General features: G+C 41.0%; 1 protein-coding gene across 4 annotated transcripts in view; it reads right to left on the reverse strand.

Moving 5' to 3' along the window:
- Positions 1-25,430, reverse strand: part of lrp8 (low density lipoprotein receptor-related protein 8, apolipoprotein e receptor) — a 120,749-nt gene that overhangs the window by 39,351 nt on the left and 55,968 nt on the right. For all 4 annotated transcript variants that reach the window (XM_068319455.1, XM_068319453.1, XM_068319454.1 and 1 more), the window contains exons 3-4: positions 22,632-22,754; positions 7,726-7,854 (exon numbers count right to left, since the gene is read on the reverse strand). In XM_068319455.1, the coding sequence (XP_068175556.1) occupies positions 7,726-7,854; positions 22,632-22,754 (252 nt within the window). The remainder of the gene's footprint in view (positions 1-7,725; positions 7,855-22,631; positions 22,755-25,430) is intronic.

The following is a 25,430-nucleotide window of genomic DNA, read 5'->3' on the forward strand; positions in this document are numbered from 1 at the left end:
AGCATCAACAACACATGAACTCGCGTTGAGTCGAGCACGCCTCGTTCTGTCCGACACGCGGGGCTCACAGCAAATGAATTATCATTTCTATTCAACTGATGGGAGGAAATACATGTTTAACATGTTTACGACTCGGCACATTTAATCATGTAATGTCATCCACTCCTCCATGCATGCACTAAGTCCAGTGTTTGTCCGCCAAGTTTAGAGTTTATGTTTCTGACCTCCAGTAAATGGTCCACAGCAGAGACAGAGTCATCACCGATGTCAAAATGGCGACCGGTTGAACTCCCTCTTCATTTTGGAAAAAGAGGTGTCAGCGCCAGAGAGCCAAATTAAAGGTACAAGAGGTGGGTGGGGGGGTGGGGGGGTGGGCAAATGTGCTTCTCATTTTCAGCCCCATGGAGTTTTGGAGCCCGTTGAGGTGACACCTTTGTCATCTTGAAAGTGTTGCTGATGACAGTGCAAGCACATCCTTGGGAGCCGCTCGACATCGTTTATTCCTCGACTCGACGCGAACATGTCACGGACGCTGCCAGCGCTCTCCTCCGACGAGGATTTTGGCAAATTATTATTACTTTCTTGACAGTTCAATGAAACATCAGTTCATCAGTTATGACAAAAGGCAACAACTGTCTCCCAAACAGCAGACAAAACTCACCGTCAACGTCCCAATAAGGACGGCTGACCCACTTTCACACAAGATGCAACTTCTTGAGTAAAATCAGACGGGAAATACTTGCTAATGTGCAAAATTACAGGGTGCACACAATAAAATGCAGAAAAAAACAATAAAAAGACAGTATATAATCTGCATATTTCACAACAGTTCCTTCCTCTCTGCAGCTCAGCAGGGCTCAGATGCATCGGATCATCTTTATGGACGGTTAGTTAATGTAGCATTCGCTACATATCAGGCACCATTACCCTTTATATCATTAAAACAGCAAACCAACAGAGACACACGGCTGCCAGCGGGGTCGGAGTGTCTGCATATGCAAGAAAAAAAGATGTTTGCATGATGCACATGTGTAGAAACGTCAGATGAATTTGAGAGAATGAGTGGGAGAAAGAGGACAAGGAGAAGCAGGAGGCTTCAAAAGGAACTATTTTTACATTTGGTACCAATAAAATTACACTAATAGTACTATTAATTCACATTTAACCATCAGTATATAGTAGAGAACCACACAAAATTTTCAAAGTGAACACAGTGGAGCACAGCTGCCCTCCGCTTGTTATTATTAATGACCTTCTGACAGTTAATGATACATTTTTAGTAAAATAATCTGTTAATATTACATTTTTTCCAAATTTAGTGCAGCTTTATTGGTTGAATAACAGTAGAATTAAAAACTATGAAGCTACACCTAGGATGAGATCGCAGTGCTCACGTTACAAATTATTAATTTCTTTGACATTTTTGTTCCTACAAATGGGGTAAACCATAAAAAAAAAATGTAGGACCAGTTTCCGGATATGCTGGTACCAGTATCTGTTTAAAAAGTGAATGCTACCAGACACTAGTGGAGACAGGTTGTGCAGGAAGAAGAAGGAGAGTTCACAACAGAAAAGCAGATAAGTTGACATGCAGTCCCTCTCCGGGGCTCTCACAGTGATTTGGCTGCATTAGGGGGAGGATAGCAGCAAGTACACACATCAACACAAACACACAAACGCAGACACACAAGCTGAGCATGCTCTCCAACGAAAATGGTTGTTTTTCAGGGTAGAAATTCAGACTAGATTCATCACCGACCGACAAACAGATGACAGCTTCAAAAGGACGTCTGCTGACTAACAGCCTGATTAAAAAGTGGGTTTAACAGACGTAGAGCCGACAAACAGAACATGTTGGGAACGCTGGTACCACAGCAGCATTTTCCATGTCAGTCATCTCTTTTTTTCAGAGTGGATTTAAAACGCTGTAAACTCACTACAGGCACACAAAAAAAAAAAATCAGCACACTTGTGGCTTATTAAAAAAACAACAACTGTATTTTTCTTCAGGGGTTTTTGACAGTTCTGCTTTGACCAAAATGACCGCCTTTCACACTCAATTCAAAAGTCACTCATTGCTGGTAAAATATGCATAAAGCTTTTGGAAAGTTTTAGAAATGTTTTTAAAGTTGCTGGAAAGAAGAAAAAAAAAAGGTTTGTTTGTACGAGCTAGTATGTAGAGTTTACGGCGTAGGATCTGGGAAAATAAAGTGTACGGCCTTCTGATGACTATATTTCTCAGCATGTCTTGGTCAGGGGGTAAATACAAAATAAATCTTCAAAGCTTTAGAATTCCACAAACTCTCTTTTCACTAATACCTCAAAGTGTAGATATATTTATTGAAAGGGTAAAACACCTCCTTTAACCACCTTTATGATGAATACAAACACACACACGAATGATGACAAGAATAAAAAGTCCCAGTAGTTGAACCTCTAAACGACATGCGTTAAACTCAAGGCCTGGAGGGGGGTTAAATGTGCCCTCCCCCTACATAATTTTATGTGGCCCGCATAACGTGTCAAAGTGGCTGAAAGGTCAAAAGTGTGCTTGGACCAAAACTACATTTCCCACAATGTAGTTCTGTGCAACTGCAGCGTTTGTAACTTGAATAAGTAATAAAGTCGGAGTTATTTAGCATTAAGGAGTTGTTACGGGGGGGGGGGTTAAATGCTTCATGTTTCACTTGATGTCAGCTGTCGCCATTGTTGAGCCTCCACACAGTGTGAATGTGGCTCCCCATATGCCAACGATGAGCTGTGATATTTCAGCACCATGGACAGCGTCATGGATTTTACATATGAAAAACATGGATTGCCAGAAAAGCTTTCAGAATTGGGGGGGGGTGCACCGGCCTGGGAAAAGCAACAAAAGAGCTCACCTCAGTGACGCATTCCCTCACAGGTTGGAGCAAAGTTGCGATCTCACCTTTTAAGACAAGCTGTCTCCTCCATCGCTGCTCACACCTCTGGGTGTGATAATGGGCTGCTGCTCCGTTACGTTACACACACGTCAACAGACCTCTTTATTTTGCAACACTTCACCAAAAAAGTGCAAAAGTGTCAAAGATTCACAACTGGAAATGTGAGCTCTGGAAACGGGAAAATAAATAAATAAATTGGCGACGTAATCGACGTAAACTATTTTAGTAACACAAATAGAGCGAAACCAGATAAAACACCTACATGAACGTTCACACACACACACACACACACACACACACACACCCACAGAGGAGATGGAGGTGGACGCTTCTACATCTACATCATCTTTGATCTGCTATCACATAATAGAAGAGAGGTTACATTTACACGTACTGTAGCCAGAAGCAAGTCGAACAAAGGAAGATATAAATTGCATGTAGAAGGCCGGAGGAGGGGTGTGTGTGTGTGTGTGTGAAGGTTCACACTTTAACAGGTGTGTGTTCACATGGGAGGTTTTAATCCTGCACAAAAGCTCTGAAGCAAACATGTAAAAAAAAAAGCCACTTCTGTCAGAAATGTTGTTCTGCATGCTATCAGAATGACACATGTGCAACACACACACACACACACACACACACACACACACACACACACACACACACACACACACACAAAGCTCCATCTCCTCCAGCCCTCTTTGCTCTGCTATAAAACATCAGCTACCACATCCCCGGTGGGCATCGATCCAGCAACAGCTTGTTATGATGCAACGCAGCAGCAGAGGCCGGAATGAAAAGAGCAACAGGTCCCCAGGGCCCCCAGGAGCCTCTCTTCTCTCCGTATTAACCTCATTCTTTCTCTTTCAACGTAGCGCTAACCGTGTCTGAGGTGCGCCATCAACACGGCAAAGTTGCGCAATTTCCAAAGCAGCGGACTTAATAAAGGGAAAACTCCTCGACAGTCCTGGAAAAGATTAGGAATGGCTGAAGAGACTGTATCACATACACGATTCTATCATCGGCTGCTGGTTTATTGGAGGATTTCTGCAGTTAGGAACAGGCATGCAGCTATTTGTCATTCATAGTCCGCGACTACGGAACGCGCCTCCCATCAATACCAGGAAAGAAGCTCACTCAGCACTTTCGAAAGAAAGCTCAAAACTTTCTCTTTTTGAGCATTTCATAGATATCAGGTTACTCCAGAATCGACCAATCCACGCTGATGGGAATGTGCTGATTTTATTGCTGTCAAAAAATAAAATAAAAAAATCGGAGTTATCCCCCTGAACCGTTCAGCTGCTGCTGCTGGGACACCACACAGAGATTAAGTGTTAAAAGACGCAGAGGATGAGGAGAGGAAGTAGGAAAGACAGGAGAAAGAGTGTGGAGACAAAAGGATGAAAACTGATGACAAATCCCACTTTTTTTGTTTCCCCAGGTTGTAAAGAAACAAACAAGACATTGACTTAACGGACTGTCGATTCCTTTTACTCGATTGTGGACAATTTAATTAACTAAACCTCTTAATTCCAGCCTGGACACACATTTAGTTTTGTGTATTAATAGGCAGTCATGATACACTGAGTGATAAGAGGAAAATTGCCTAATCCATTGATGGTCTGTTCTCATTTAAGGGTGAGCGGTCCCATTAGCCTTGTGGAAATGTAAACTTCTTCGGTAATCACACTTAAGCAAACTGAATTATCCTAGCTCCTGCAGAGTCAGCACCTCCACATTCCAATGAGTTGAAATGAAAAAGCTGATCGGTCAGCAAGTAAGGCCCGCTAAGGCGAGACACACACACACACACACACACACACACACACACAGTAATATGGTATTCAGCCGACAAATGGGAGGCCAGTCATATTTGAAAGTGTTACCTTTTCTTAAAAATCAAAAACAACAATTGCTTTTTTTTTCTTCCTGCACAGGCACCAGGAAGTAGAGGTGGATGTGTGGCTAAAAAAGATTTTAAATTAACATAAATCAAAGGCTCATAAACTTTCTTCAGAGGCTTCTTCTAAATTTGATAAAGAACCTCTCTTCCTGGATCCATGTTTTATTCATCATTTGAATTTGCTCAATTAGAAACCCAAATGACTGTTAGCTGTTGTCCAATCGTTGCCGCCGCAGGAGGAGACGGGGAGGAGGAACGGGGGAATGGAAGCACGGGGCCTTTAAAGCAGATCTGTATTATTGAAGTGCTCAATTTTCAGACACCCGTGCATTATTGTACATCTATAATCAATCGGTGGTGATAACCGATTGAACTCCTTGTTTCACTGAAATATAGTAATCTGAAAGTGACATTTAGAGGCCTTTAAAGAGGACTTTCAGGTCTAAACTAAGATAAATTATTATTATTCGCCGCCAACACCTTCTTTTCTGATGTATCAAAAGCAGATTACTTTAATAGCATGAACCTACATGCACACAAATGAGCCCAAAACAAAAAAACACGAAATCGATTCCTCATAAATGTGACTTTTTTTTTTTTACTGAAATAAGGGACAGCAGCTCACAAGGGTCAGAAAGGTGAAAGGCGATGGGAAAACAAATACAGTGGCTGACGAGCAGATGCCTGCGATGGGAATGAAAGAGAAGAGAAAGCACTCCAGTCTGTAAACTGTGCAGCAGAGAGCAGTTATATATTAACAGCTGAGGTTTAAGGCTGCTGTCTCGTGGCCACAAACTGTCTGATGTGATGACTCCGTTATAGCAGAAAGCCGTCCAACAACTCACAGACAGAATGGAGATGAATGAACGAGTGGTGGGACTCTGAGGAAAGACAAACAAGAGAAGAAAAAAACCCCAAAGAGGACAGACGCGTTTCTGTGCATTTGCATTTTAGCAAAATGTCAAAATGTGGGGAAAAAACGGATATATTTCATGTGTTTGCATCAGCCGGGATGAACCAATTGTTGTTTAATAGATTCAGGTTGCAGCTCAGTTTGTACATAAAAATGATCCCACTTTGTGGGCTTTGATTTTGTAGCATTTTGACAAGTTGATTGTGCCAAACCTGCAGCACTTGTTTCTAATTACATTACTATCTGTTTTGATTCCGCTTAAATGAAGCACTTCTGACACGTGTCAAAATCAGTTAATGTGTTCATATTTTATCAAATGTACATTGCTCGGACAGGAAAAAGAAGAACCAATTACAGTGAGATATTAAGTAGAAGGAGAAGAGATAAGAGAGGCGGATGTGTTAATGATAAGAGAATATATGATCAAAAGTACAGCCCACAAACCTTTGAAAACTGACCTTTAACAGCATTTTATTTATTTATGGTTTCAATGTAGTTTGTTACGATAAACAGCAATAGATTCAAATTATTTAAAATACATGCAAGAGGTTTTTTTTTTTTAAGTAGATATGCAGTTAAATTACCATCCTAACCCAAGGGTGTTCAAAGAGACGAGATTGCACAACTCAAATGTAAAATTAATTAAAAAGAAATTTTCTTAATTTTATCTGAATGGCCTCGGGATTCAGTGAAGTTCATTAAAGAAGGTAGTTTCGCTCAATTTTTTTTTTTTACTCCTATTTAGCCGTGCATATAAGGGACAGATAAAGGCAAGCATCAAGAAGTTGTTTAACAGCCTGCATGTCCAATTACATGCATGTGTACATCCTGTATATGTGGCTACATACATTTTGTTCAATGAAACATTAAATGGATGATTCTGTGGCAAAACTCACAGCAAAACAACAGAGTTTGTACTATTAAACCAGCAGTAATAACAATAATAACAATACCTGACAATAGCAATAACAGTTTGTGCCTGAAGGAATTCAGAAAATGTCACGCTGTGTATAGAAATCCTTTTCTTTTTCGATCCAAAATAACACCGTTAGATAATAGGAAAATATCCTTTTCAAACTGTATTTCAAAATATGATTTGTGTGCCTGTGTGTCTGAGCATGTGTGCGTGTGTGTGTGTGTGTGTGTGTGTGTGTGTGCACCAGTCTGTGTGTGTCAGAAGGTTTAAATCAATAACACTGAAAAAAAGAGTGTATAGTTTCTTCTTTTGCTTAATGCTACTGGTCTAACGCTCCCAATCTGCAGCCAACACAGAGGACATGATTGCAGGGAAGGAAAAAAGATCATGTTTGACATTTCCAGATTCACAAAACAGAAATAAATAAATAAATAAAGCGATGAAACATTTCACCTTTTTTGACAGCTGTGACGAGATAAAGATATTCTTGTCTGCACTTTGGAGAAAATTGCAACTGAATCTTAGGTAGCACACAAGAAAGCAGACCGAAAACCACCAACTTGCTTACTCATATTGTGCAAAAAAAAAAGAAAAAAAAAAAAGAAGCTTTTTAAGAATTCCTTTAGATCTGCATTTATGATATATATCACCTGAGGGACTGGGAAAAACCAAAAACTTTTTGAAACAACACAGAGCGGTTTTTCCTGAAAGCTGCCTTAAAGCTGCAGGATGTAACTTGTGTAAAAAAGTTTGTCCTATTTTTCCAATTGTTTCCACAAAACTTTGTGGAAAAAAAAATCTGTCTTCTATAGCTCCACCTAGTGGCTGTAAATACCACCTGTGAGAATGGACTAAACTTGAAGAGATCACATTATGTTGGGCATTGAGTGGTTAAGGCAGTGACCCCTGGTGACCCTACGCTGCTGCATTGGGGGGTCTAGACAGCGTAGTGTAGAACTTCCTGAAGGAAGTTCACGCTTCCGTATGTGAATAGAAATTCAAGTCGGGTAAATTCACAGCGATTGTTATTTTCATGCCCTCTCAGTTGAAGCACTTTCACCGTGCGACTCACCTGCAGCACACTGCTCCTCGTCCGCTCCGTTCTCGCAGTCCCGCTCTCCGTCGCATCGCCATGACAACGAAACACATTTGCTGGCAGCTCCTCCGCAATCAAACTTCTCCGGCGGACACGTCTGTCGGCCTATTGTGAGGAAGTGGAGATGGGGAAAAAGAGAGAAGGAGGGTGCGCAGAAAAGGGGGATGCACAGGGAAAGGGAGAGGAAAATGGACAGTGGATGAGAAAGTTGGGGATAAAGAGATGGAAAGAGATAAATGAACAAAGATGTAGAAGTGTAAAGTGAGAGGAAATAATGAGGAGGCAGGAGAAAGGGAGAGAGAATGGGACAGCCAGTCAATGAAACCGTTTGATAACTTAGTTATCTTGTTGCTCAAATTGATTCACATTGAAAGGTCTGCAATTAAACCAGAGTGGCCAAAGAAGGAAAAACAGGAGACAAACACAAAAACACAAACACTACACAAACAATAGCTCTCAAATAGACAGAAAAACACACTTAAATGAAGGCTCAATACAGGCAAGCACTACTTTTAACTCTTAACTCTGCATGAATGACTTGTTTTCACCGTCGATACATTCATCAACTTTTGACACTTTTTAAAAAAAGGCATCAAGTGTTCAAAAACACCTAGAGAGCTAAAAAGAAGTCAAAGAACTGTGTGACTTTTGTCTCAGCCCACATCACCATATTACAGTGACTCATCGCACACAACAAGAAGGAAAACTGAAGTGAGTCAAAATACCCACATGTGATACTTTAATGAAGTTAACATCAGTGTCAGGGAATGATTTTAGAAGCAAACACTACATTTTTCCAAACACACAGTCTGCAACTGGTCCCTCTTGGTTACAAGTCCATTACAATTGAAACGACTACTGTTCCTGCGAGTGTAACCCATGGGGGGGGGGGGGGTACAGGTACAAAAAATAGTCGCATAATACATCAAATTTACACTATGCCACTGTGGCAAATCCCTGTCCTCTTCTACTCCCCCACCCTGCCTCACCCCTCACTCCCTTTCACTCTCACACAAAAACACACATTCAAACGCAATAGAGAGACTCCAGGCCTAGATTGTCAAAACCCAGGCGATACATTTGACAAATCTGACCAACAGAATGGGTCTTTGAAACCAGCCTGAGCGCGTGTGTGTGTGTGTGTGTGTGTGTGTTTGTGTGTGTGTGTGTGTGTGTGTGTGTGGGTGTGCGATTCAGCCACAGATCAGCAGCACCTGGGGGGATTTCTCCATAACAGAATCATGATTAATTTTATGCATCCTTCAATTCTTTCATTAGATTTTTATTTGTTGCATTTTCTGCATAAATTGTAGCCATTTTACAAAGATGGTGATGGGGGGTGGGGGGGTGGGTATCGACGTTGGAAGCCTTGCCAGGATTGGATTGCCGGGATTTTTCTTTCTGTTCAAAAAGTGGCTACTTGAAATGTAAAGAAGTGGCTGCTTACAACACCCCTGAAAAAAAAAAAAATCACATCAGGCCCGTTTTTTTCTGTTTAATGCAATGATATCAAAACGAGAAAATGAAAACTGATGGAAGCTGTCTGCAGGTGTATTACTGTCAGGGATGAGGGCAGTGAATTGTCTCACGTCTGTCTTCAACCAATCCATCAGTCAATCCAAATGCAAGTTGATGTGTTTCTTTATCCTGCACTAAAAATGGCACACGAATGGGTTCACAGTATTTACCTGTTCTAAGCTGACTTGGGTGCATTTACGAAGGATCAGCAGAGACTTTCTCACTTTTTTTTCCCAAACGCACCTCCAGGGGGGGTTCAGACCACTGTCTGTCTGATTGACAGATGGGTTAAAAGGATGTAATTTGTCTGACTGGACATTTTGGGCCTGGCAGTCGAGGCGGGTGGAATCATGGATCAGCTGCCAATCAAACCACTAAATACAGACCAGCAAGAACAACAGAGTGCCTCATTGAAATTGATTATGGCAAAATTGATGGACGATCCTCATCCCCGGGGGTAATAAAGGTCCTTTAATGAAAAAAGACAATCCCATTTTCATATTATTATATATTTAAGAAATAGATTATGCATGTTAAAATGGCTTTAATAGAATACAATGAAAAACTCCTGGCGGTCTCAGTCAGATGGAATATTGCGGACCATTAATAGAGAAACTGGATGTGCAAAACGGAGCTGCCTGCAGGAGGATGAGCAGCCTGATCATGATGATGATGATAATGATGATGATGATGATGATCAACAAAATCCACATGTCTGCTGCACAAAAAAAGCAGTTTTGAATGAAGAGATGTTAGATTTAGACCACATGATCTCCCAAAATCGCCATTGGATTTTTCCCCCGTCGAGGTCGCCGCGGTTGGATTTCGTCAATCCCGTTGGTTACAGCACTGATCATAACTTTAAGTCTCTTCCCCCCAGACTTCTGAAAGTCACAGGTTTGATTTACCCCCCCCACCCCACCTCACTAAATGCTGACAGGTGTCTCCAGCATCTGTGGAGCACAGACATATCGATGGGAAGCTGGAGACACACCTGTGCTTGTACAGATAATGCACAGATAATACAGGCCGACGCCATATCGACAGCCGCCCTCGCCTCAGGGAGAAATGTGAAGGACACGTCCCTTAACGCGTACCCAGTAGATGTGCTGAGGAGACAAAGGTGCAGCTGTGTACACGTATGTATAGATGCTGCAAACAGAAGCGTGTACAATGAGTGTTAGAGGCACGCACATGAACACAAACACAACTATAGATCCTTTTTCCTCAGATGCCAGTCAGCTTTTTAACTCACTATTCTTCACACTTGTATTGCATGTATATTTCATGGACAATGGGACTCTAGGGGCACGGAGATCAACGGCAAGTTGTATCTGCAATGTTCGTTGTCTGATAAGTACAACGCACCCCTACCCCCCAAGGGATAATGTAGTCTAAAGTTTGAGCTCGCTTCCCGTCAGTGCCTGCAGTGAAAACCAGTTGTGGAAGTGATGCTGGCCACATGCCCCAGTGGCTGCGTGGTGGGCGAGCGATAAGTCATGGTGGTTGGACACGGCAGCTCCCAGGTGGGTGTATCCATTATCAAGTAAGTGTGAAACGGCATCAACACAAGCGCGTTACAGTCTGTGAATGCATCCAGGTTGCGTCATGGGTAAAGCCGACGGATATACCCTCACAAATGGAGCGACGACTAGCGTTGACACGCTCCTTCAACTTTCTGTGACATACCAGGAAACGATGCTCCGGAGATTCTGCACAGTCGATTTTTTGATGATGTATTTTTTTTGTCGACATGCACTACTGTTTTCGATAAAGTTTCTGTTAAAGGGAATTGAATTCATATTTATCCAATTATTTGCATGCTCTCGCTGTCTGCCGTCTTTTGGCTGACATTTTAAAATGCAGCAAGATCCACAACCCACCCCCACCCCTCACTCTGCATCACCCTCACCCCCTGACCACCTGACCACCTCCAACTGAATCGTCCTGTCAGGAATAGATTCTATGAAACCATCCTCACTTCCCACTGAGGTCTCAGTGCCAAAGACTCTATTTAAAAAAGTAGAATTTGTTTCATCTATTGTTCATCTTTCTGGTCTCTCCGGATTGAAATTAGGATTTTCATAGATCATCTTGTAGTTTTTCCCTTTGGGAAACAAAAACAAACTTTTTCCACATAAATATTTCTTCTTCATTCTTTTTTGGGAAGGTGAAGATTCTGCAGTGGGTTTTAAACGGATTTTGCAATTCCTGGGGTCAGAAAAGTCACTTGGTACGCAGGGAATGATGTCGATTTCTAATTCAAACAAGTTTGCAACCAGAGGTGGTGCAGATTTGTTATTCTCCTCACAGTGACTGCCTAAGTGTCTATTATGAGCAGGGTATAAGGTGGATTGAGCAAAGCGCTGTATGCTAATGAACTCGTGATTAACTACCTTCTTAATTTCCCCCATCCCGAGGAAGGGAGGAGAGCGGAGTATTGTTGTGTGGCAATACGTCCACTCTCCATCTGCTTGCCTCGCATCAAACCTCGCCTCTCGGATGATTGATTTAGACGCCTCGTAGCATGATAGGCTAATGCTGGGATAATATATTTATTACGAGGTGTGCTTATGAGCCTGGGAGGTAATATAAAGCGCTGCGACAGTGAGACAACACATCAAAGCAAAGGCACATGGGAAGAGCGTATGTTTGAAATGCTTTCAGGTAGCTTGAATTCCACCTGTACTCCAGACTTTAACATATTTTTTATGCAAACAGCTGATACAGGGTCTCATTACAGCTGTGAATTATTATGCACATGCACTGTACTGCCGTGAATAGCGGTGACCTCTTCATTCCAGCCTTGCTATCGACATGTTCAAGATATGAGGAGAAGGAATGACCAAAAAGATCCAGAATTCCAGTTCCAGAATTCAACCCTCTCTCTGTCACCCTTTCTTTCACACTCTCTGTCCCAAATGGTCCAGTGAGGGTGGGGGTGGGGGAGAACACCCACCTAGAAACGATGTCTGCTCCTTGATTTATGCCTGTTAAAAGGCAGTTCTTCCTCCCCACTGTTGCCATGTCGCCTGTTGTTCAGGAGGAATTGCTGGGTCTGTACAAAAGTAGAGCATAGTGCTCTTTTGGAATGCACCATGAGATAACTTATGTTGTCATTTGGCGCTATATAAATAAAATTTACTTGACATATGAGCCTATTACGTCAATGAGAATGAAAACATTAACCTTTCTGCCTCTGCTGAGGAGGTTCATGCTTTAAACAATGTCTTGATGTCTTTCTTCCACAAAAGCTAAAAAAAAACAAAAACTAATGACGTAAACTTTATGATGCAAAAAAAAATAATTATTGATGTCTTATCTATTTGTTAGAGTGTTAGAAATGTGTGTGTGGGATTGTTCTGCATCTTTGACGTGCTATTCTAGTTTCTTTCATATGTTTGACACATCATGAATTCAAGCTAAACTAACAGAGGGTCATTAACAGCTGATCATCTGTGAAATAGGATAATTAAACTTAACTTTACAACAGAAGGTTGCTCCATAAATTGGAGATTGTCTGTTTAAGAACAGTATATATTTTTATTACTTGGCTACATGCAGTGAAAGTGAGGCCAAGACACCCCCCCCTCCCCTCGAATCAATACATAAACGTGCACTGGGTTATCACGGGAACTCAGCCTGCTTTATAGAGATCATAGCGCTACAGTCCAATAATGGGAAGAGGAATAAAGAATATTAAAGCACGGGAATAATATAATTACAGATGATACTTTAGAGAAACAGCAAAGAAAGAAGCAAAGTTCTGGTAGTCAATTGCAAGAAGCGGAGTTATGAACCTAAAAATTTTTATCTCCACAGCCCTGCCTTTTGTTCCCCACAAAACCTTTTTATTCAACTCCAATCGAACATTTCTACAAAATTAAACTGTGAACGATCACAAAAAATGCACACCAACACACAAATAAATGATGAAAACATAAAAATTACGTACCGCAACCGTCTCCCGGTGATAGTGAAAATCCATTTTGGGCCGGTTGGCATCCCAACCCAGGAATGAATTTGAGAAGTAGCTCACAATGAATATAGTGTTTTAATTTCAGTGAAGATTCCAGCCAAATAGATAGAAGGGCTTGCGGGTGCATAATTATTCTCTAAAAGGACCTGTACTGCATGCAGTATTCATGAAATACGTTTGTTTTTAGAGCTGTAACCTGAGTAAAATGGAGAAGATAACACTGGGGAACGAAAGAGGACAGAAGGCGAGGGGGTTTTAACTCACACAGTAAATTCTTCAATAATGCATGACCAGATACATGTGTGTGTATCAGACATTTGTTTGCCTGGTAAGAACTTTTCTAGTTTAATGGTTTGATTGGTCGCAGTGGGTCAAAACATCGCAGAGACACTAATTAACCTTATTCTAAGGGGTCGTCTTAATCTCAGACGTGTTAATATAAGCTTAGGGGTCTGACAGTTTTTGAATATCTTTGTGTGTGTGTTTGTGTGTGTGTGTGTGTGTGTGTGTGTGTGTGTCTCCATTGGGAATACTCAGCTTCCCAAGGTTTAGACTCAAAGGAGAAGACATTTTAAGATTTTATGTCAGCTAACCATTGGATATTTTTCTCGAAGTGTAGCGAAAGAAACTTTACAGGTCAACGACAATTCCTTGTGTTGACCAGTCTGTCTGGGATGCAACACAACACTTACAATCTGAATAAAGCAACACCCCTCCACGCACACCGTGTTTGTGTGTGTGAGAATGATTTCAAAACTATTTTGCATGAGTTCACACGTATATTCATCAGCGAGGGGATGTACTGTAACTTTACAAAGGTTTACATATATCTGAGTATGCATGAGAGAATGCACGCATGTGCCGTTTGTAAGAATGGCTGCATGACATACTGTGTGCCTGAATGCATGAGTGTGCATTATGCATTAGCTTCACATTTGTGCACATAGAAGAGGAGAGTGATATTTCAAAGCCATGGAAAATGAGGAAAGGCTGTGAAACGATAAGAGGGGAAGAAAGGATTTCCATAATTTGATACGATCGGTGAGGATTCTAGAATAACCAATATAACTTACTGTGATAAAATTACATTTTACTGAATTAAGTCTCAGTTTTGCAGTGGTGTCACTTCTTGGTTGACACTAGCAATGCTAGGCATGCCAACTTTTACACTTAAATATTAAAATTTCCCAAAGTTCTGCAAACAAATGTTAATTACCAGGGATGAAAATGAATAATTTAGCAGAATTTAAGCACATGCATGTGAAGTCTACCTCAAATGCGTTAGATATTTAGCATGTCATGCATTTGGGAAATATGAGTTCCAAGACTGTCACCCCGCAACGTGTCACCTTTAATCAACCGTGAAGTTCAAAACCTTGGCATCGGTGTCGATGTCAACATTTACATAATGCATGGACACAAAAAGTTGAATATGTGGAGTCAGCATAGCCAAGATGTTATTTATAGGAAATGAACCAGATTTTGATTGACTAAAAAGTTGCTTTAACTATAGAGGAATGAAACTAAAGATTAAAATCAACAATGACTGTTTCAAAATTGTTTTATGTAATTTCTGACTGCAATTGGTTTAGTTGGTCTGCTCTTGGCGTTGAGTTGAGACTTTGTGGCCAAAGCGGACTCGCTTCATCGTGCCATCTTGCCGTAGCGCCAATCCCTCCACCCTTCCACCCCCCCCCCACTTGTCCTTCAGATGCAAAATCCAATTTACAGAAAGGGCATATGCGGTTAATATCAGATTACATTTTAAATGAAGGTTAGTGTTGATTAGCGGCTTTCATCGGAACGCTGATGTCCTATTATTGCAGCCATGATGTGGGGTGGGGTGGGAAGAGGGGGTGGGGGTGGGGGGGGGTCATGCTGGATAGAGAGGGATCAAAGTCATGGGGAGAGCTGTAAAACATATGATCAGAGAGAGAAGGTGGAAGTTGAGAGATAGAATGAAATAAATCGGAGTGGAGTAGCAATAGAAGCAAACTTTAAGCAACCTGATTGTAAATGATGATCCTGACTACTATCATAAAATGTCATGAAACCACTGAGTCATTTTTGAGTAAACATGCTCACAGTATAGGTGGGGCAGCATAAAGGAGGGGGGCTGAAGCCGCAGGGTCATCAAGGTCGGCTGAGAAGGGATAGACGAGGGGGGCCTGGGACGCACTGTGGATGCACTGTGGGACACTTTGTGGGGGTCCTTAGTGTCAATTTACAGCTCGGTTCATCCACGTGTTTCTGATCATACATCGTCTACACCCAATGCTTCTTTCTTCTTTCATGTCCCTATGCTTCCTTTTATTCTAGGTCCTTCTGTTTTCCGTTGTTATAATTATGTCAGTATGTAAATAATTTAATTTACACAACGTCTTTTGGCTGTGCCATTTTTCTCTGTCACTGTTATGTGTATTTATTGTATCTCTTGTGAGCAGATGTCACCTGAATTTCCCTTGGGATCATTAAAGTATATATCTATCTATCTATCTATCTACATAATTAGAAATAAACCAAGTGGATGGAGATGTAAAGAGTAATCTCTCTGTTGAGGAGGTTTGTTGTTAAGGGGGTTTGAAGCCGTTGATGCTGTTGCATCTAAGTTTAACTGAGACTGTGAACTTTTTATCAGCCCCTCTTTCTCAAGGCTGTGTGAAGGGGAAAATACTTGTTCAGTGTGGAACCATTAGCACAGTCTCCACCCCGGGTCTGTCTGCCACGAGGGGGGTACAGATACAGTGAATAACCAGTGCTCATAGGAAATTGTCAGTTCTTTCCAGCAGGCCTACCTTAATGGTTGTGTAGTGGATGACACATTGGGCAATAGGAAACAGTGCCAGCGGCTAGTGGCACATTTCAGCTAATGGGAGATTGCAGGAGAGGGAGGCCGAGCAATGGAGAGTCTGTTGGGGAGGGGGGGGGGGTTCTTTTGGGATACAGAGCACGGCTTTGAATCTGAGAGGGGATCTGAGCCTATTTCTTCAGTGGCAGTTTATTCTGTTTCTAGCGTGTGGTGTGGGGAACAAAAGGCAGAAGTCTGCAGATGAAAATGGGCAGGCAAATTATTTGTGTGTGTCTCGCTGACATCTGATAGTTATTGGACTTTTAGCTTTTCTATTGTTACGAGACACCCACCGGCTGGGTGACGTCTCCTTTTCAAAGTCCAAGAGATTAAAGGTGGGCTCAGAAACACTTAAATATTTATTCAGCAATCCCATAGGGAGTTTATGAGAACAGTTACAAAAGATTGTTTTACCATGCAGCTATTTATTTCTCAACACCTGTTCATTTATATTGGCCCAGCTTTAAGATTACAGTTCATATGTGTGTGTCTTTAATGGTCCCAGCTACATTTTTTCCTCTTAAGCCTTCTATTTCTCATGATTAATTATTACCGTACCTATTCTTGTGACCTGCTAATGCATTTTTTACAACTCTCTTCCTGCCCTAGCCGACAGCATTGGATCCGTTTCCACTCTGACTGCTCACTTGTGTCTTACTGTAAAGCTTGATTTAATAAATTTATTTACCACATCTGCTGTCCATTGGTGCAATCCTTCTAAGAGGAGGAAAAAATAAAAAAACACAAGAAAACTAATAAAAACTAAACACAAGAACGAGCTCCGAATTTTTTTTTTTTTTTGCCGAGTCTTAAGCGTGGATCTAATCAAATACAACAAAAATACGGGCAAAAAATAAATAAAATCAAATTAACCTTGTCCAACTGTGCAATTTGCTCTCTTAGAGGAAAAACATATTGACCAGCGATCAATCGGAAACAGCCTTGAGCAGGGGTCACCAGCTGAACAAAAGAATGGAATCGACAGAAAAATCACGTGGTGGTTTTGTGCTTCCTCAGTGCTTTTCTCTGTTTGAACGCCATCAACAATGTCAACAAGGAAGCGAATCCGTTGAAAACACAGTTCGAACTCAAAGCGGGACACCAAACCCAAAGGAAATAATTCTTCAGAGTCTTACTGTAAGAAATTAAATGACACGCAAATATGATCAATAAGCTAATGGAGCCATAAGAAGCTGTTAAAAGCTGGAACTTAAATGACTTCTTGATTCTAAAACTTCCTGTGTATCATGATTGCAGAATATTTCCATCACATAGCGACGTTAATGTAGTGTCTCTAATTGCTGGAGGTGTTTTTTACTGTGTATGCTTTGGTTAGGTGGCTTGACTATGTCTTCTTTAAGCGATCAATGCACTGTAACTCATTACTGATATAAATCAAGGTGAGGACATCTGTTGTTAATGAGACGCCACCAGATACAGCAGAAATAACTACAACAATGCACAAGAGGGGCTTACAAAAGACAAGAGATAGAGAAAGAAATACAGAAAGATGAGAATGACAAATTAGACCAGTCTGAAGATTAGCGGGAGGGAGGGAGGAGGGGGGGGGGGGCAGAGAGGGAGAGAAAGAGAAGGGAGGGGCCACCTGGGAAATTAAACCTGGCAGGAACACTGCCTGAAGCATGAAATTGAAGCCGTCCCAACAACGCAGCTCACTGGATCTTTTCTGTTCATATTCCAAAACAATTAACTAGCAGAACCTTTTGCCTCCACGCTATAATATACTGACCTGCCGACTATCCCTGCAGACGGAGACTAAGGTTTTAGCTCCGGTTGTCAAGGGCAGCTGGCGTCACAGCTGGTATCAGACTGGTACCGTGATCCAAAGCTGGATAATCACATAGTGTCACATTCATCCATTTTCATGCATTTCTTTTCATGCAAATTGAAAAAAGTCCATCCGTGACTACTTAAAAAGTTGTGCAACTGGTTGTACGAATGAAAACCTGTAACAACATTTAATAATGAACTATTACCATTTTTAAAAAAAAACACTTTTAAACTTCTATCTTTAAAGAAAGATACGAATGGAAACGTAAAAATGCCAACTGGAACGATCAAATGACGGGTAGTGTGTTAGTATTCTAAAATGTGTTAACTAATAGCAACAACACACCACAGATGGGAACAGAACTTTACAACTCAAGTCACACACGCATGGCAACATTGAATTTTCCTTGAGACTCGTACTCGTACGGCTACACTGAGCGCACAAACCGTTTTTAAGACAACTATTCTAATGTCTGGCTATATTATATATTCACACAAGGCCAAAAGGGAAGTTCATCAATGAATCCTAGATTAACCACACTGAATTTTATCTGAAACCTAAAAACACACAAAATAATCAGGTCAGTGAGCAATTTTAAGTGAAAGTGTGATTGAAGCTGACAGTTTATCTCAAGATTGTCCGTCTAGCACGTCATTACGGTTACAGACGTTCACTTGATGAGATTGTTCGCTCTTTCTTTTGACTCTTATTGTGTTGGACAGTCATCTTTTTGCCTGATTGGCTTCTTTTCGTACTTCTTTCCTTCCTCACAGCAATGGGCTGTATTTATTCCCAATCTTCATGCAGTACTTACTCAGCTGTGCTGCACAACTGCAGCAGGAATCGAGTTCTGTGATGCACCATTATGTACGACACGCAAGCTGGTCATGATTTGATACCACTTTGAAATAACCTGTTGAAACTGAAACTAAGACAGGATGTGCTTTGTATTGGTTTGAAACAAGTATGCGGTAGTCGGGACGGTATTCAGCACGTGATACCGCAATCATTACAATAACAGTAGTCTTGAGATTTGCCTTGGATTTGCTCTAAAGAGGTGAGACCCAAACAATAGTGTCTCACTATCCACTTTCAATACTTCAACGGCAGTTTTTTCCCCAGTGGTAGTTTAATCACAGTACGAAACAGAAATAGAGGATGTTCGCAGCGACTCAGTATAAGCTGCATAAATCAAGGGGTGCAAAAATGTGGGAGAACTCTTGCCCTGGTGCAAGGCTCTGCTTTATCGGCTTGTATCCCAAGATGAACAAGTTTAATAAAATTGAATTAAATCGGAAGTCAAAAGTTAAATAAGAGAGCTTAAATGCCCTGTGGCTTTTGCGAGAAGTGTTCAGTTTGTCAAACAGCCTTTTTAACTCCAATGCAATAAAAAGAGACCCTCGTACAATGGTTCATTTTTCTTTTGAATTAAAAGGAACTTTTAATGCGTTCATATCTGAACATTGGAGTCAAAAAAGATGAAGACTGTTGTTCTCTTTGCTTCATCTTGCTCTTCTCCTCCAGCATGATTTGTGACTGGAGACGATTTGAATCAAATCCAAAATCTATCCAAAATCTAGTTTATATTTTTCTTTTTTTTCCTTCTTTACCTTTTGCCATGACTTTAGAGGCTTTGCAGTACAGTCTTTGTCAGGACGCCTGTGAGTATGAAATAAGCCAGACTGGATTTTGTACGTTGATTAGAAAACCTTTATATTCTGTAAAGAGGCCATTCACCCAATCACACAGGGCTTAAGCACTCTTGAAAAGCTTTCTCTCTTCATCAAATTACTTTCTGGAGACCGCAAAGAGAGTCATCCGTTGGCTGAATACGTGGCTGACAGAGGGGCGTCTGAATGCAGGATGTTAAAGTTCAATCACCTTCACCTATGCTTGGGTGTTGAGAAGGGCTGCTTTTATCCCTGAACATTCATCGGCAATGCGGTAAGAGTTTAAATAACACTTGAATGGGGGTCTGTGCAGCTCCTCCAATCACACTCACAATCACTAATTGTCACACAGGAGGATCTCGATGATGCCACTAGGAGGAAATGGATGTCGACTCTGTGATGTTTAGACCCCAAGAACCCCAAGCTTTGACATCTGTTACAAGTAAATACCAATGAAGTCGGTAACCATGTGAAAAATTCCATTTTGGTGCAAAAAAATGTACTAAATAAGGAATATTAACCTTATTCTACTGTTAAAATTTCAAATTCTACCCTAAATCATCATAGCCAGTAGTTGATAAATCGTTATTACATTAAAAACAATTGAACTTGACATATTCTCATTAGATTGCTTTATTCTGTTTCACATGAGGAGGAAAACCAAATCTGATGACTACAGCAGTTATATCAAATTATAGCTCTTCTAAAACTATAAATACAGATGTAATTATATTCTAACTGTAACTTTCGGATCATGCTGAACATCGTTCATATACAAACCTTCTACCGTGCATAAATCAATCATCCTATTCAGAATTTCCCAAAGAACCCCCTCCGAACCCTACATCCATTTTCAGATGTTTAATTACCAACAACTTCTGAGGAGAAGGCACACATGTGCACTTACTGGTGCACATGTGGTGGTCAGTAGTTAATCAGCCGACTAGAGATCTCCTGGATCACTCCATCGATTCCCTTCTGGGAAGATCGATTTAATCAAAGGTATGGCTTAAATTGAATTCAGATAAGAAGGTGGAGGATATACAACAAGGAAGAGCAGGAGGAGAGAGAAGAGGATGTGATACAAGGTGGTGGGTTGGCAGGAAGAAGCTTACGGTGCTTAAAGAGCTGATCAGATGAAACAAGAGGAGACAAGGTTGAGGTAACGGATGTGTGATGTTTCTACTCTTATTTATTCAGAGCTCTCCTTTACCATTCCTCTGTGCATCAACATCAGTTTCACTTGTCAAGGATTCCATTGACTGGACCCAACAACACACCTGACATGTTCTAGACGCCTTCGCTTACACCACATCCAAACACCATCCTCATCCAACACATTTTGTTCTGCACAAACATGAACACACAGTAGTTCGGATCGATGTGGCTGAGAAAGTAAGAGAAGCTCTCAGAGCTTCTGACCTTGATTAGACATAATGAGACTTAACCACATGTCCACTGATCTGATGGGATGGCTTACAGGTTCACCTTGTGATGAATACTAAAGACAAGCATTGACTCATGCTTTAGCAGCATGTTTACCGCAGGGAAACACAGGCACACACGCACACACACACACACACACAAACACACACACACACGTGTCCTCACACACATCTTTGGCCTATCCCAATCAGACTTATTACTTTCGAAATCTTCAAAGGGTTCTTTGATCATCGTGAAAATCATATTTAAAAAAAAAAAAAAAATAAGCAATTCGCCAGATTCCAGTGACATGGAAGGTTTAACGATGAGATGTGCGAGGAATGGCTGACTGCCGGTGGTTTCTGTGACAAACCTCTGGAGGAAACACCGTTTCTGTGTGAGAAAAAACACGCAAATCCTTTCATGAGGAACCAAACAGTTTCAATCTAGATGTGAACACCTTGTATCATGGTTTTAAAATCATGCACATTAGATGTCTCAGCACATTTTCATGACAGATGCCATAAGGTACTCCACCTGGATGACTGTTCGGTACTCTGCAAGCTGTAAAGATGGAGCAGGACGGGTGGTCTTTAAAGAAGCTCAGTCTTTTATGCTGATTTGAAGAAGGCAGAGTGTCTACTTTAACAAGAAAAGACAGACCGCAGCACGTACTTTTGGCCTCATCAAAACACCCGAGAATCACTCAAAGCTCTGAGGACATTCATCCAATCCATCGTAAAGACGCCTGCTCCGGATGATGTCTCAAGTCTTTTCTAATTCAATCATTAACTCGGTTTTTCAAAGCCACTGACGGATCCACTCTCAAAAATCCTTTCTTTCCAATAAACCGAGGCTTTAATGAAGTAAAAGAAGTTGCACAGCTATTTCGTAGCACTTGAAAAAAATCCTCAATGTGATTGCATATTAATTCAGTTTCTATCACACATTTCTCAAAGTCGGTTAATATTTACCAATTCGTCTAAAGCAACAATACACACACACTGAATTTTGACTGCATTTTATTGTGTATCACGATTTTCATTATTTGTCCTGGATTTATTTTGTATAAATGAGTAAAATTACTGTTAAAATTATGCGTAAATCCTCCCTGGGATTTATCTTAGTGGTCCACTTTTCTAACTGAGAGGAAAATGAAAACAGAGGTATGTGCACATTTCTGGTGGGTGAGCATTCCCAATGCTCCATTTTCACAACTGTGCTCTCAAAACTGAATCACAACAGCATCCTGTTCGCCCTCGTGCGCTCCGTGGCCTCGAGCAAACCATGTTTGGATGTCCTGCGTCTACCAACAGTCAAAATCAACAGAAAGCAATTTTCTGAGCAAATTTGGAAGCAAGACTGAAACGCAGCAAAGTGCAACGAACTGAGGCCCAGCCATCAAAGCACTTGTTAAAAAAAAATCATCAGGCTGGGGAGGGTGCATTCATGTTTTTATAAAAGTGATGTATGTCTGCAGACTTGCATTTTATTTAAACTTGAATGTGAACTGATACCAACACATACTGTATTTAAAATCTAACGCAGGTGAAGCAAGTCAGACATGGACTGACTTACCAACCATTCATCTATCTGTCTATGTTTGTCTGTTTGAATGTGTGGTGCTCGTCTGTGGTTGTGGTTACTTACTGCAGATGGCATCGGCCTCGTCCGACCCGTCCGCACACTCTGGTTCTCCATCACAGCGCCACCTGGCGGGAACACACTGTCCGTTCTTACAGGCGAAGTCCGTGGTCGCACACGTCTTCTTGGCTGTGGAGACAAAAGTAATGCAACGTAAAAAAAAAACTTTGGCTACTTCATAAAATTAAACAATGTGGTGAATCGGCTCCAATTCCGAACACAATGTTTGTTTGCATTGGACGACACAACAGTGGTGTAACATTCAGTTACCCCCCACCCCCCTACCACCATCACAACGGCTGATCTAGTCCCCTGTTTGGAGACACTTTTGGTACATTTACTTTGCGTTATCTGCTCACTACCACGACTTTCAGTTGTGGATCCCACACATAACGCAGCATCAAAACGTCCCACCCCCATCCTGTCCTCCCCGCCTTGTGCGTTTATATCAGAGCTGCTACCGCCTCCGCTGCATTTGGACTCCAAAGGTTTTTGTCCACTCACTTCCTCAAAGGTAAAATTGAAGCACTTCAGTGCAACAGAGAAAGGAACAAAAATCCATTTCCTTAACAGCAAACAAGAAAAAGCACTTGCTTGCAGTGTTAAATGGCTTTTTTCCTTCATAGGCTGAAATATGGCGAATGGGGGGGTTATGGCATGAAAGTTGTGTGCACCTTTCGCATAGAGCTCAGTTTACATGCATGTTATTGAACATGCTTAAACCCTTCCAATATGTGACACATGTGACCAATCCACTTTAAACCTCTGAATTTAAATCCTTGATATAATCCAGGCGCTTATTTGTGGTATTTTTCTACTTAGTACAACTAGTCAGCTTATTAGCTTTTTGTTTCTTTGCTTGTGGCCTTGATTGCCTCACGGTGTGTGGGAAATGGCAGTGTTGTGACTGATAGCACATGTGGGAGCAATAATAATGAAAATCATGCCAGACTGACTGCATAGAGGCTGCGGGGACCAACACTTCCAATATGTATATCTAAATGGTTAACAGTTTATGACAGGCACATGTTCCCTTGTGCAGTATTGATTGTAAACAGCAAAAAAAAATAGAAAAAAAGGGAGACTTAAAGACATGAGAGGGATGGAATGGAGGAAGGTGCAGGCCTAGAATAAATGAGGAGTGTGTCCCAAAGGAACAAATAGAAGTCAGAGCTAGAAACAATGGTAAATAAAAAGAAGCCAGAGAACAGGGACAAGAAAGGAAGGAGGCATTGACGTGGCATACAATATAATCATCAGTTTGCAAAAAAAGACTGATAAATAAGCCTTTTTCTTTCCTACCAGCACGTTAGCATGAATCCCATCTGTTATTGTCCACCCTCCATCCTCATCTCTGCCCACAGAATCAGCTGTGGCCTCACAGCGAATGCAGTCATCAGCCTCGTAATGTGATTTCAGCCATGAACTAATAAGGGTTTCCCTCCATCTTTATACCATATTCACTGCAATTTGTTATCATTACCCTCCCCCCAAAGCAGGAACTGTTGGATTCATTTGGGGGATGAAAAATTATGTTTATTTGAAATTAAGAAGGATTGAAATTGAAAATAAAGGATAAAAGTAAAACCAATTTTGGGTTCTTCTCATTCTGAGGTCGTGACCGACATCTTTTACTCTGTGAGAACTAAAAACTAAATGACTTTAGTTAAATAGTATGATTAATAATCATGCCAATATTTCCAACTGTACCAATATAATAACAGTATTTTAAAAAATACTGCTTCATCAGTTAATAGCGACTTTAAAAAAATAACGAAAATTACATGCATCCTCAGTATGAAGACAATAAGTTGAAATAAGTACATTTTAATACATAGGAAAGCTTTTATCATACATCTTGAAAAATGAGAATTACTTTCATAACAGGGTCGTCATTCAGACTTCTGGATCCTGATGAATAAGAATTCAGTTTTATGTGAGGAGCTGAGTGTAAATCAGAACCATTCAGAAAAGAAAGCTCCCGTATAATAACATCAAAATGCAAATAAAACTAGTTTTTTTAGCTACAACTGACACTGGGAATGAAACACTGCATCACATCCAGCCGAACACTACCGTCCATATTTCACCCCCCCCCCCACACACACACGACTCCTCTGAACGGTGGGTGCACAGTTTGAATCCTTAGATATGAGGTCACTCACACACAATATTAAAACTCTGCACATAGACAAGGTATATTCTGGAGCCGCTCAAGAGTTGCTGATGCACACAGAAAAACAGCCACTAACATTTACATTACCATGCAATGAGACCTGTCGTCCATATTGAACAGCTTAAACCTGCAGTCTGAGGTGAGATGGTGTAGAGGGAGGGACGAGGGGGGGGGGGTCCTCCTCCTACATCTATATTTATACACACACTACACACTGCTTATATTGAACCATGATGGTATTTTAGTCACTAAACCCAGAGAGAAAATCTCAAAGACATAAAAAAAGCGGGGGGATCAGAGGCGATCCAGCTTGAGCCTCATCCCTGAGTCATCCCAAATGCTGCACACCATTAAATTGCATTGTCAGATTTATATCTTGTACCTTATTATCGCATTTCCCTCGCACTTAATCCCAGACGTTTTATTGTAGGATTGAGTTCAGCATTTGAGTACGCCACTATTTTTTCTTTGACATCTTTTTTACTTATGCAGTATTTCGTAACGGCTGGGAGATGCTTTAAATGACTAATTTATTCATCTTGGGCAATGCATTTATGCATGTGTCAACTACGATGCTAATATTCAGCTGCAACAGAACTAAAACAGAAAGAAGAATTGATTTTCCCATT

Source organism: Antennarius striatus, chromosome 7 (genome assembly GCF_040054535.1).
Source record: "Antennarius striatus isolate MH-2024 chromosome 7, ASM4005453v1, whole genome shotgun sequence".
Classification (NCBI taxonomy): domain Eukaryota; kingdom Metazoa; phylum Chordata; class Actinopteri; order Lophiiformes; family Antennariidae; genus Antennarius; species Antennarius striatus.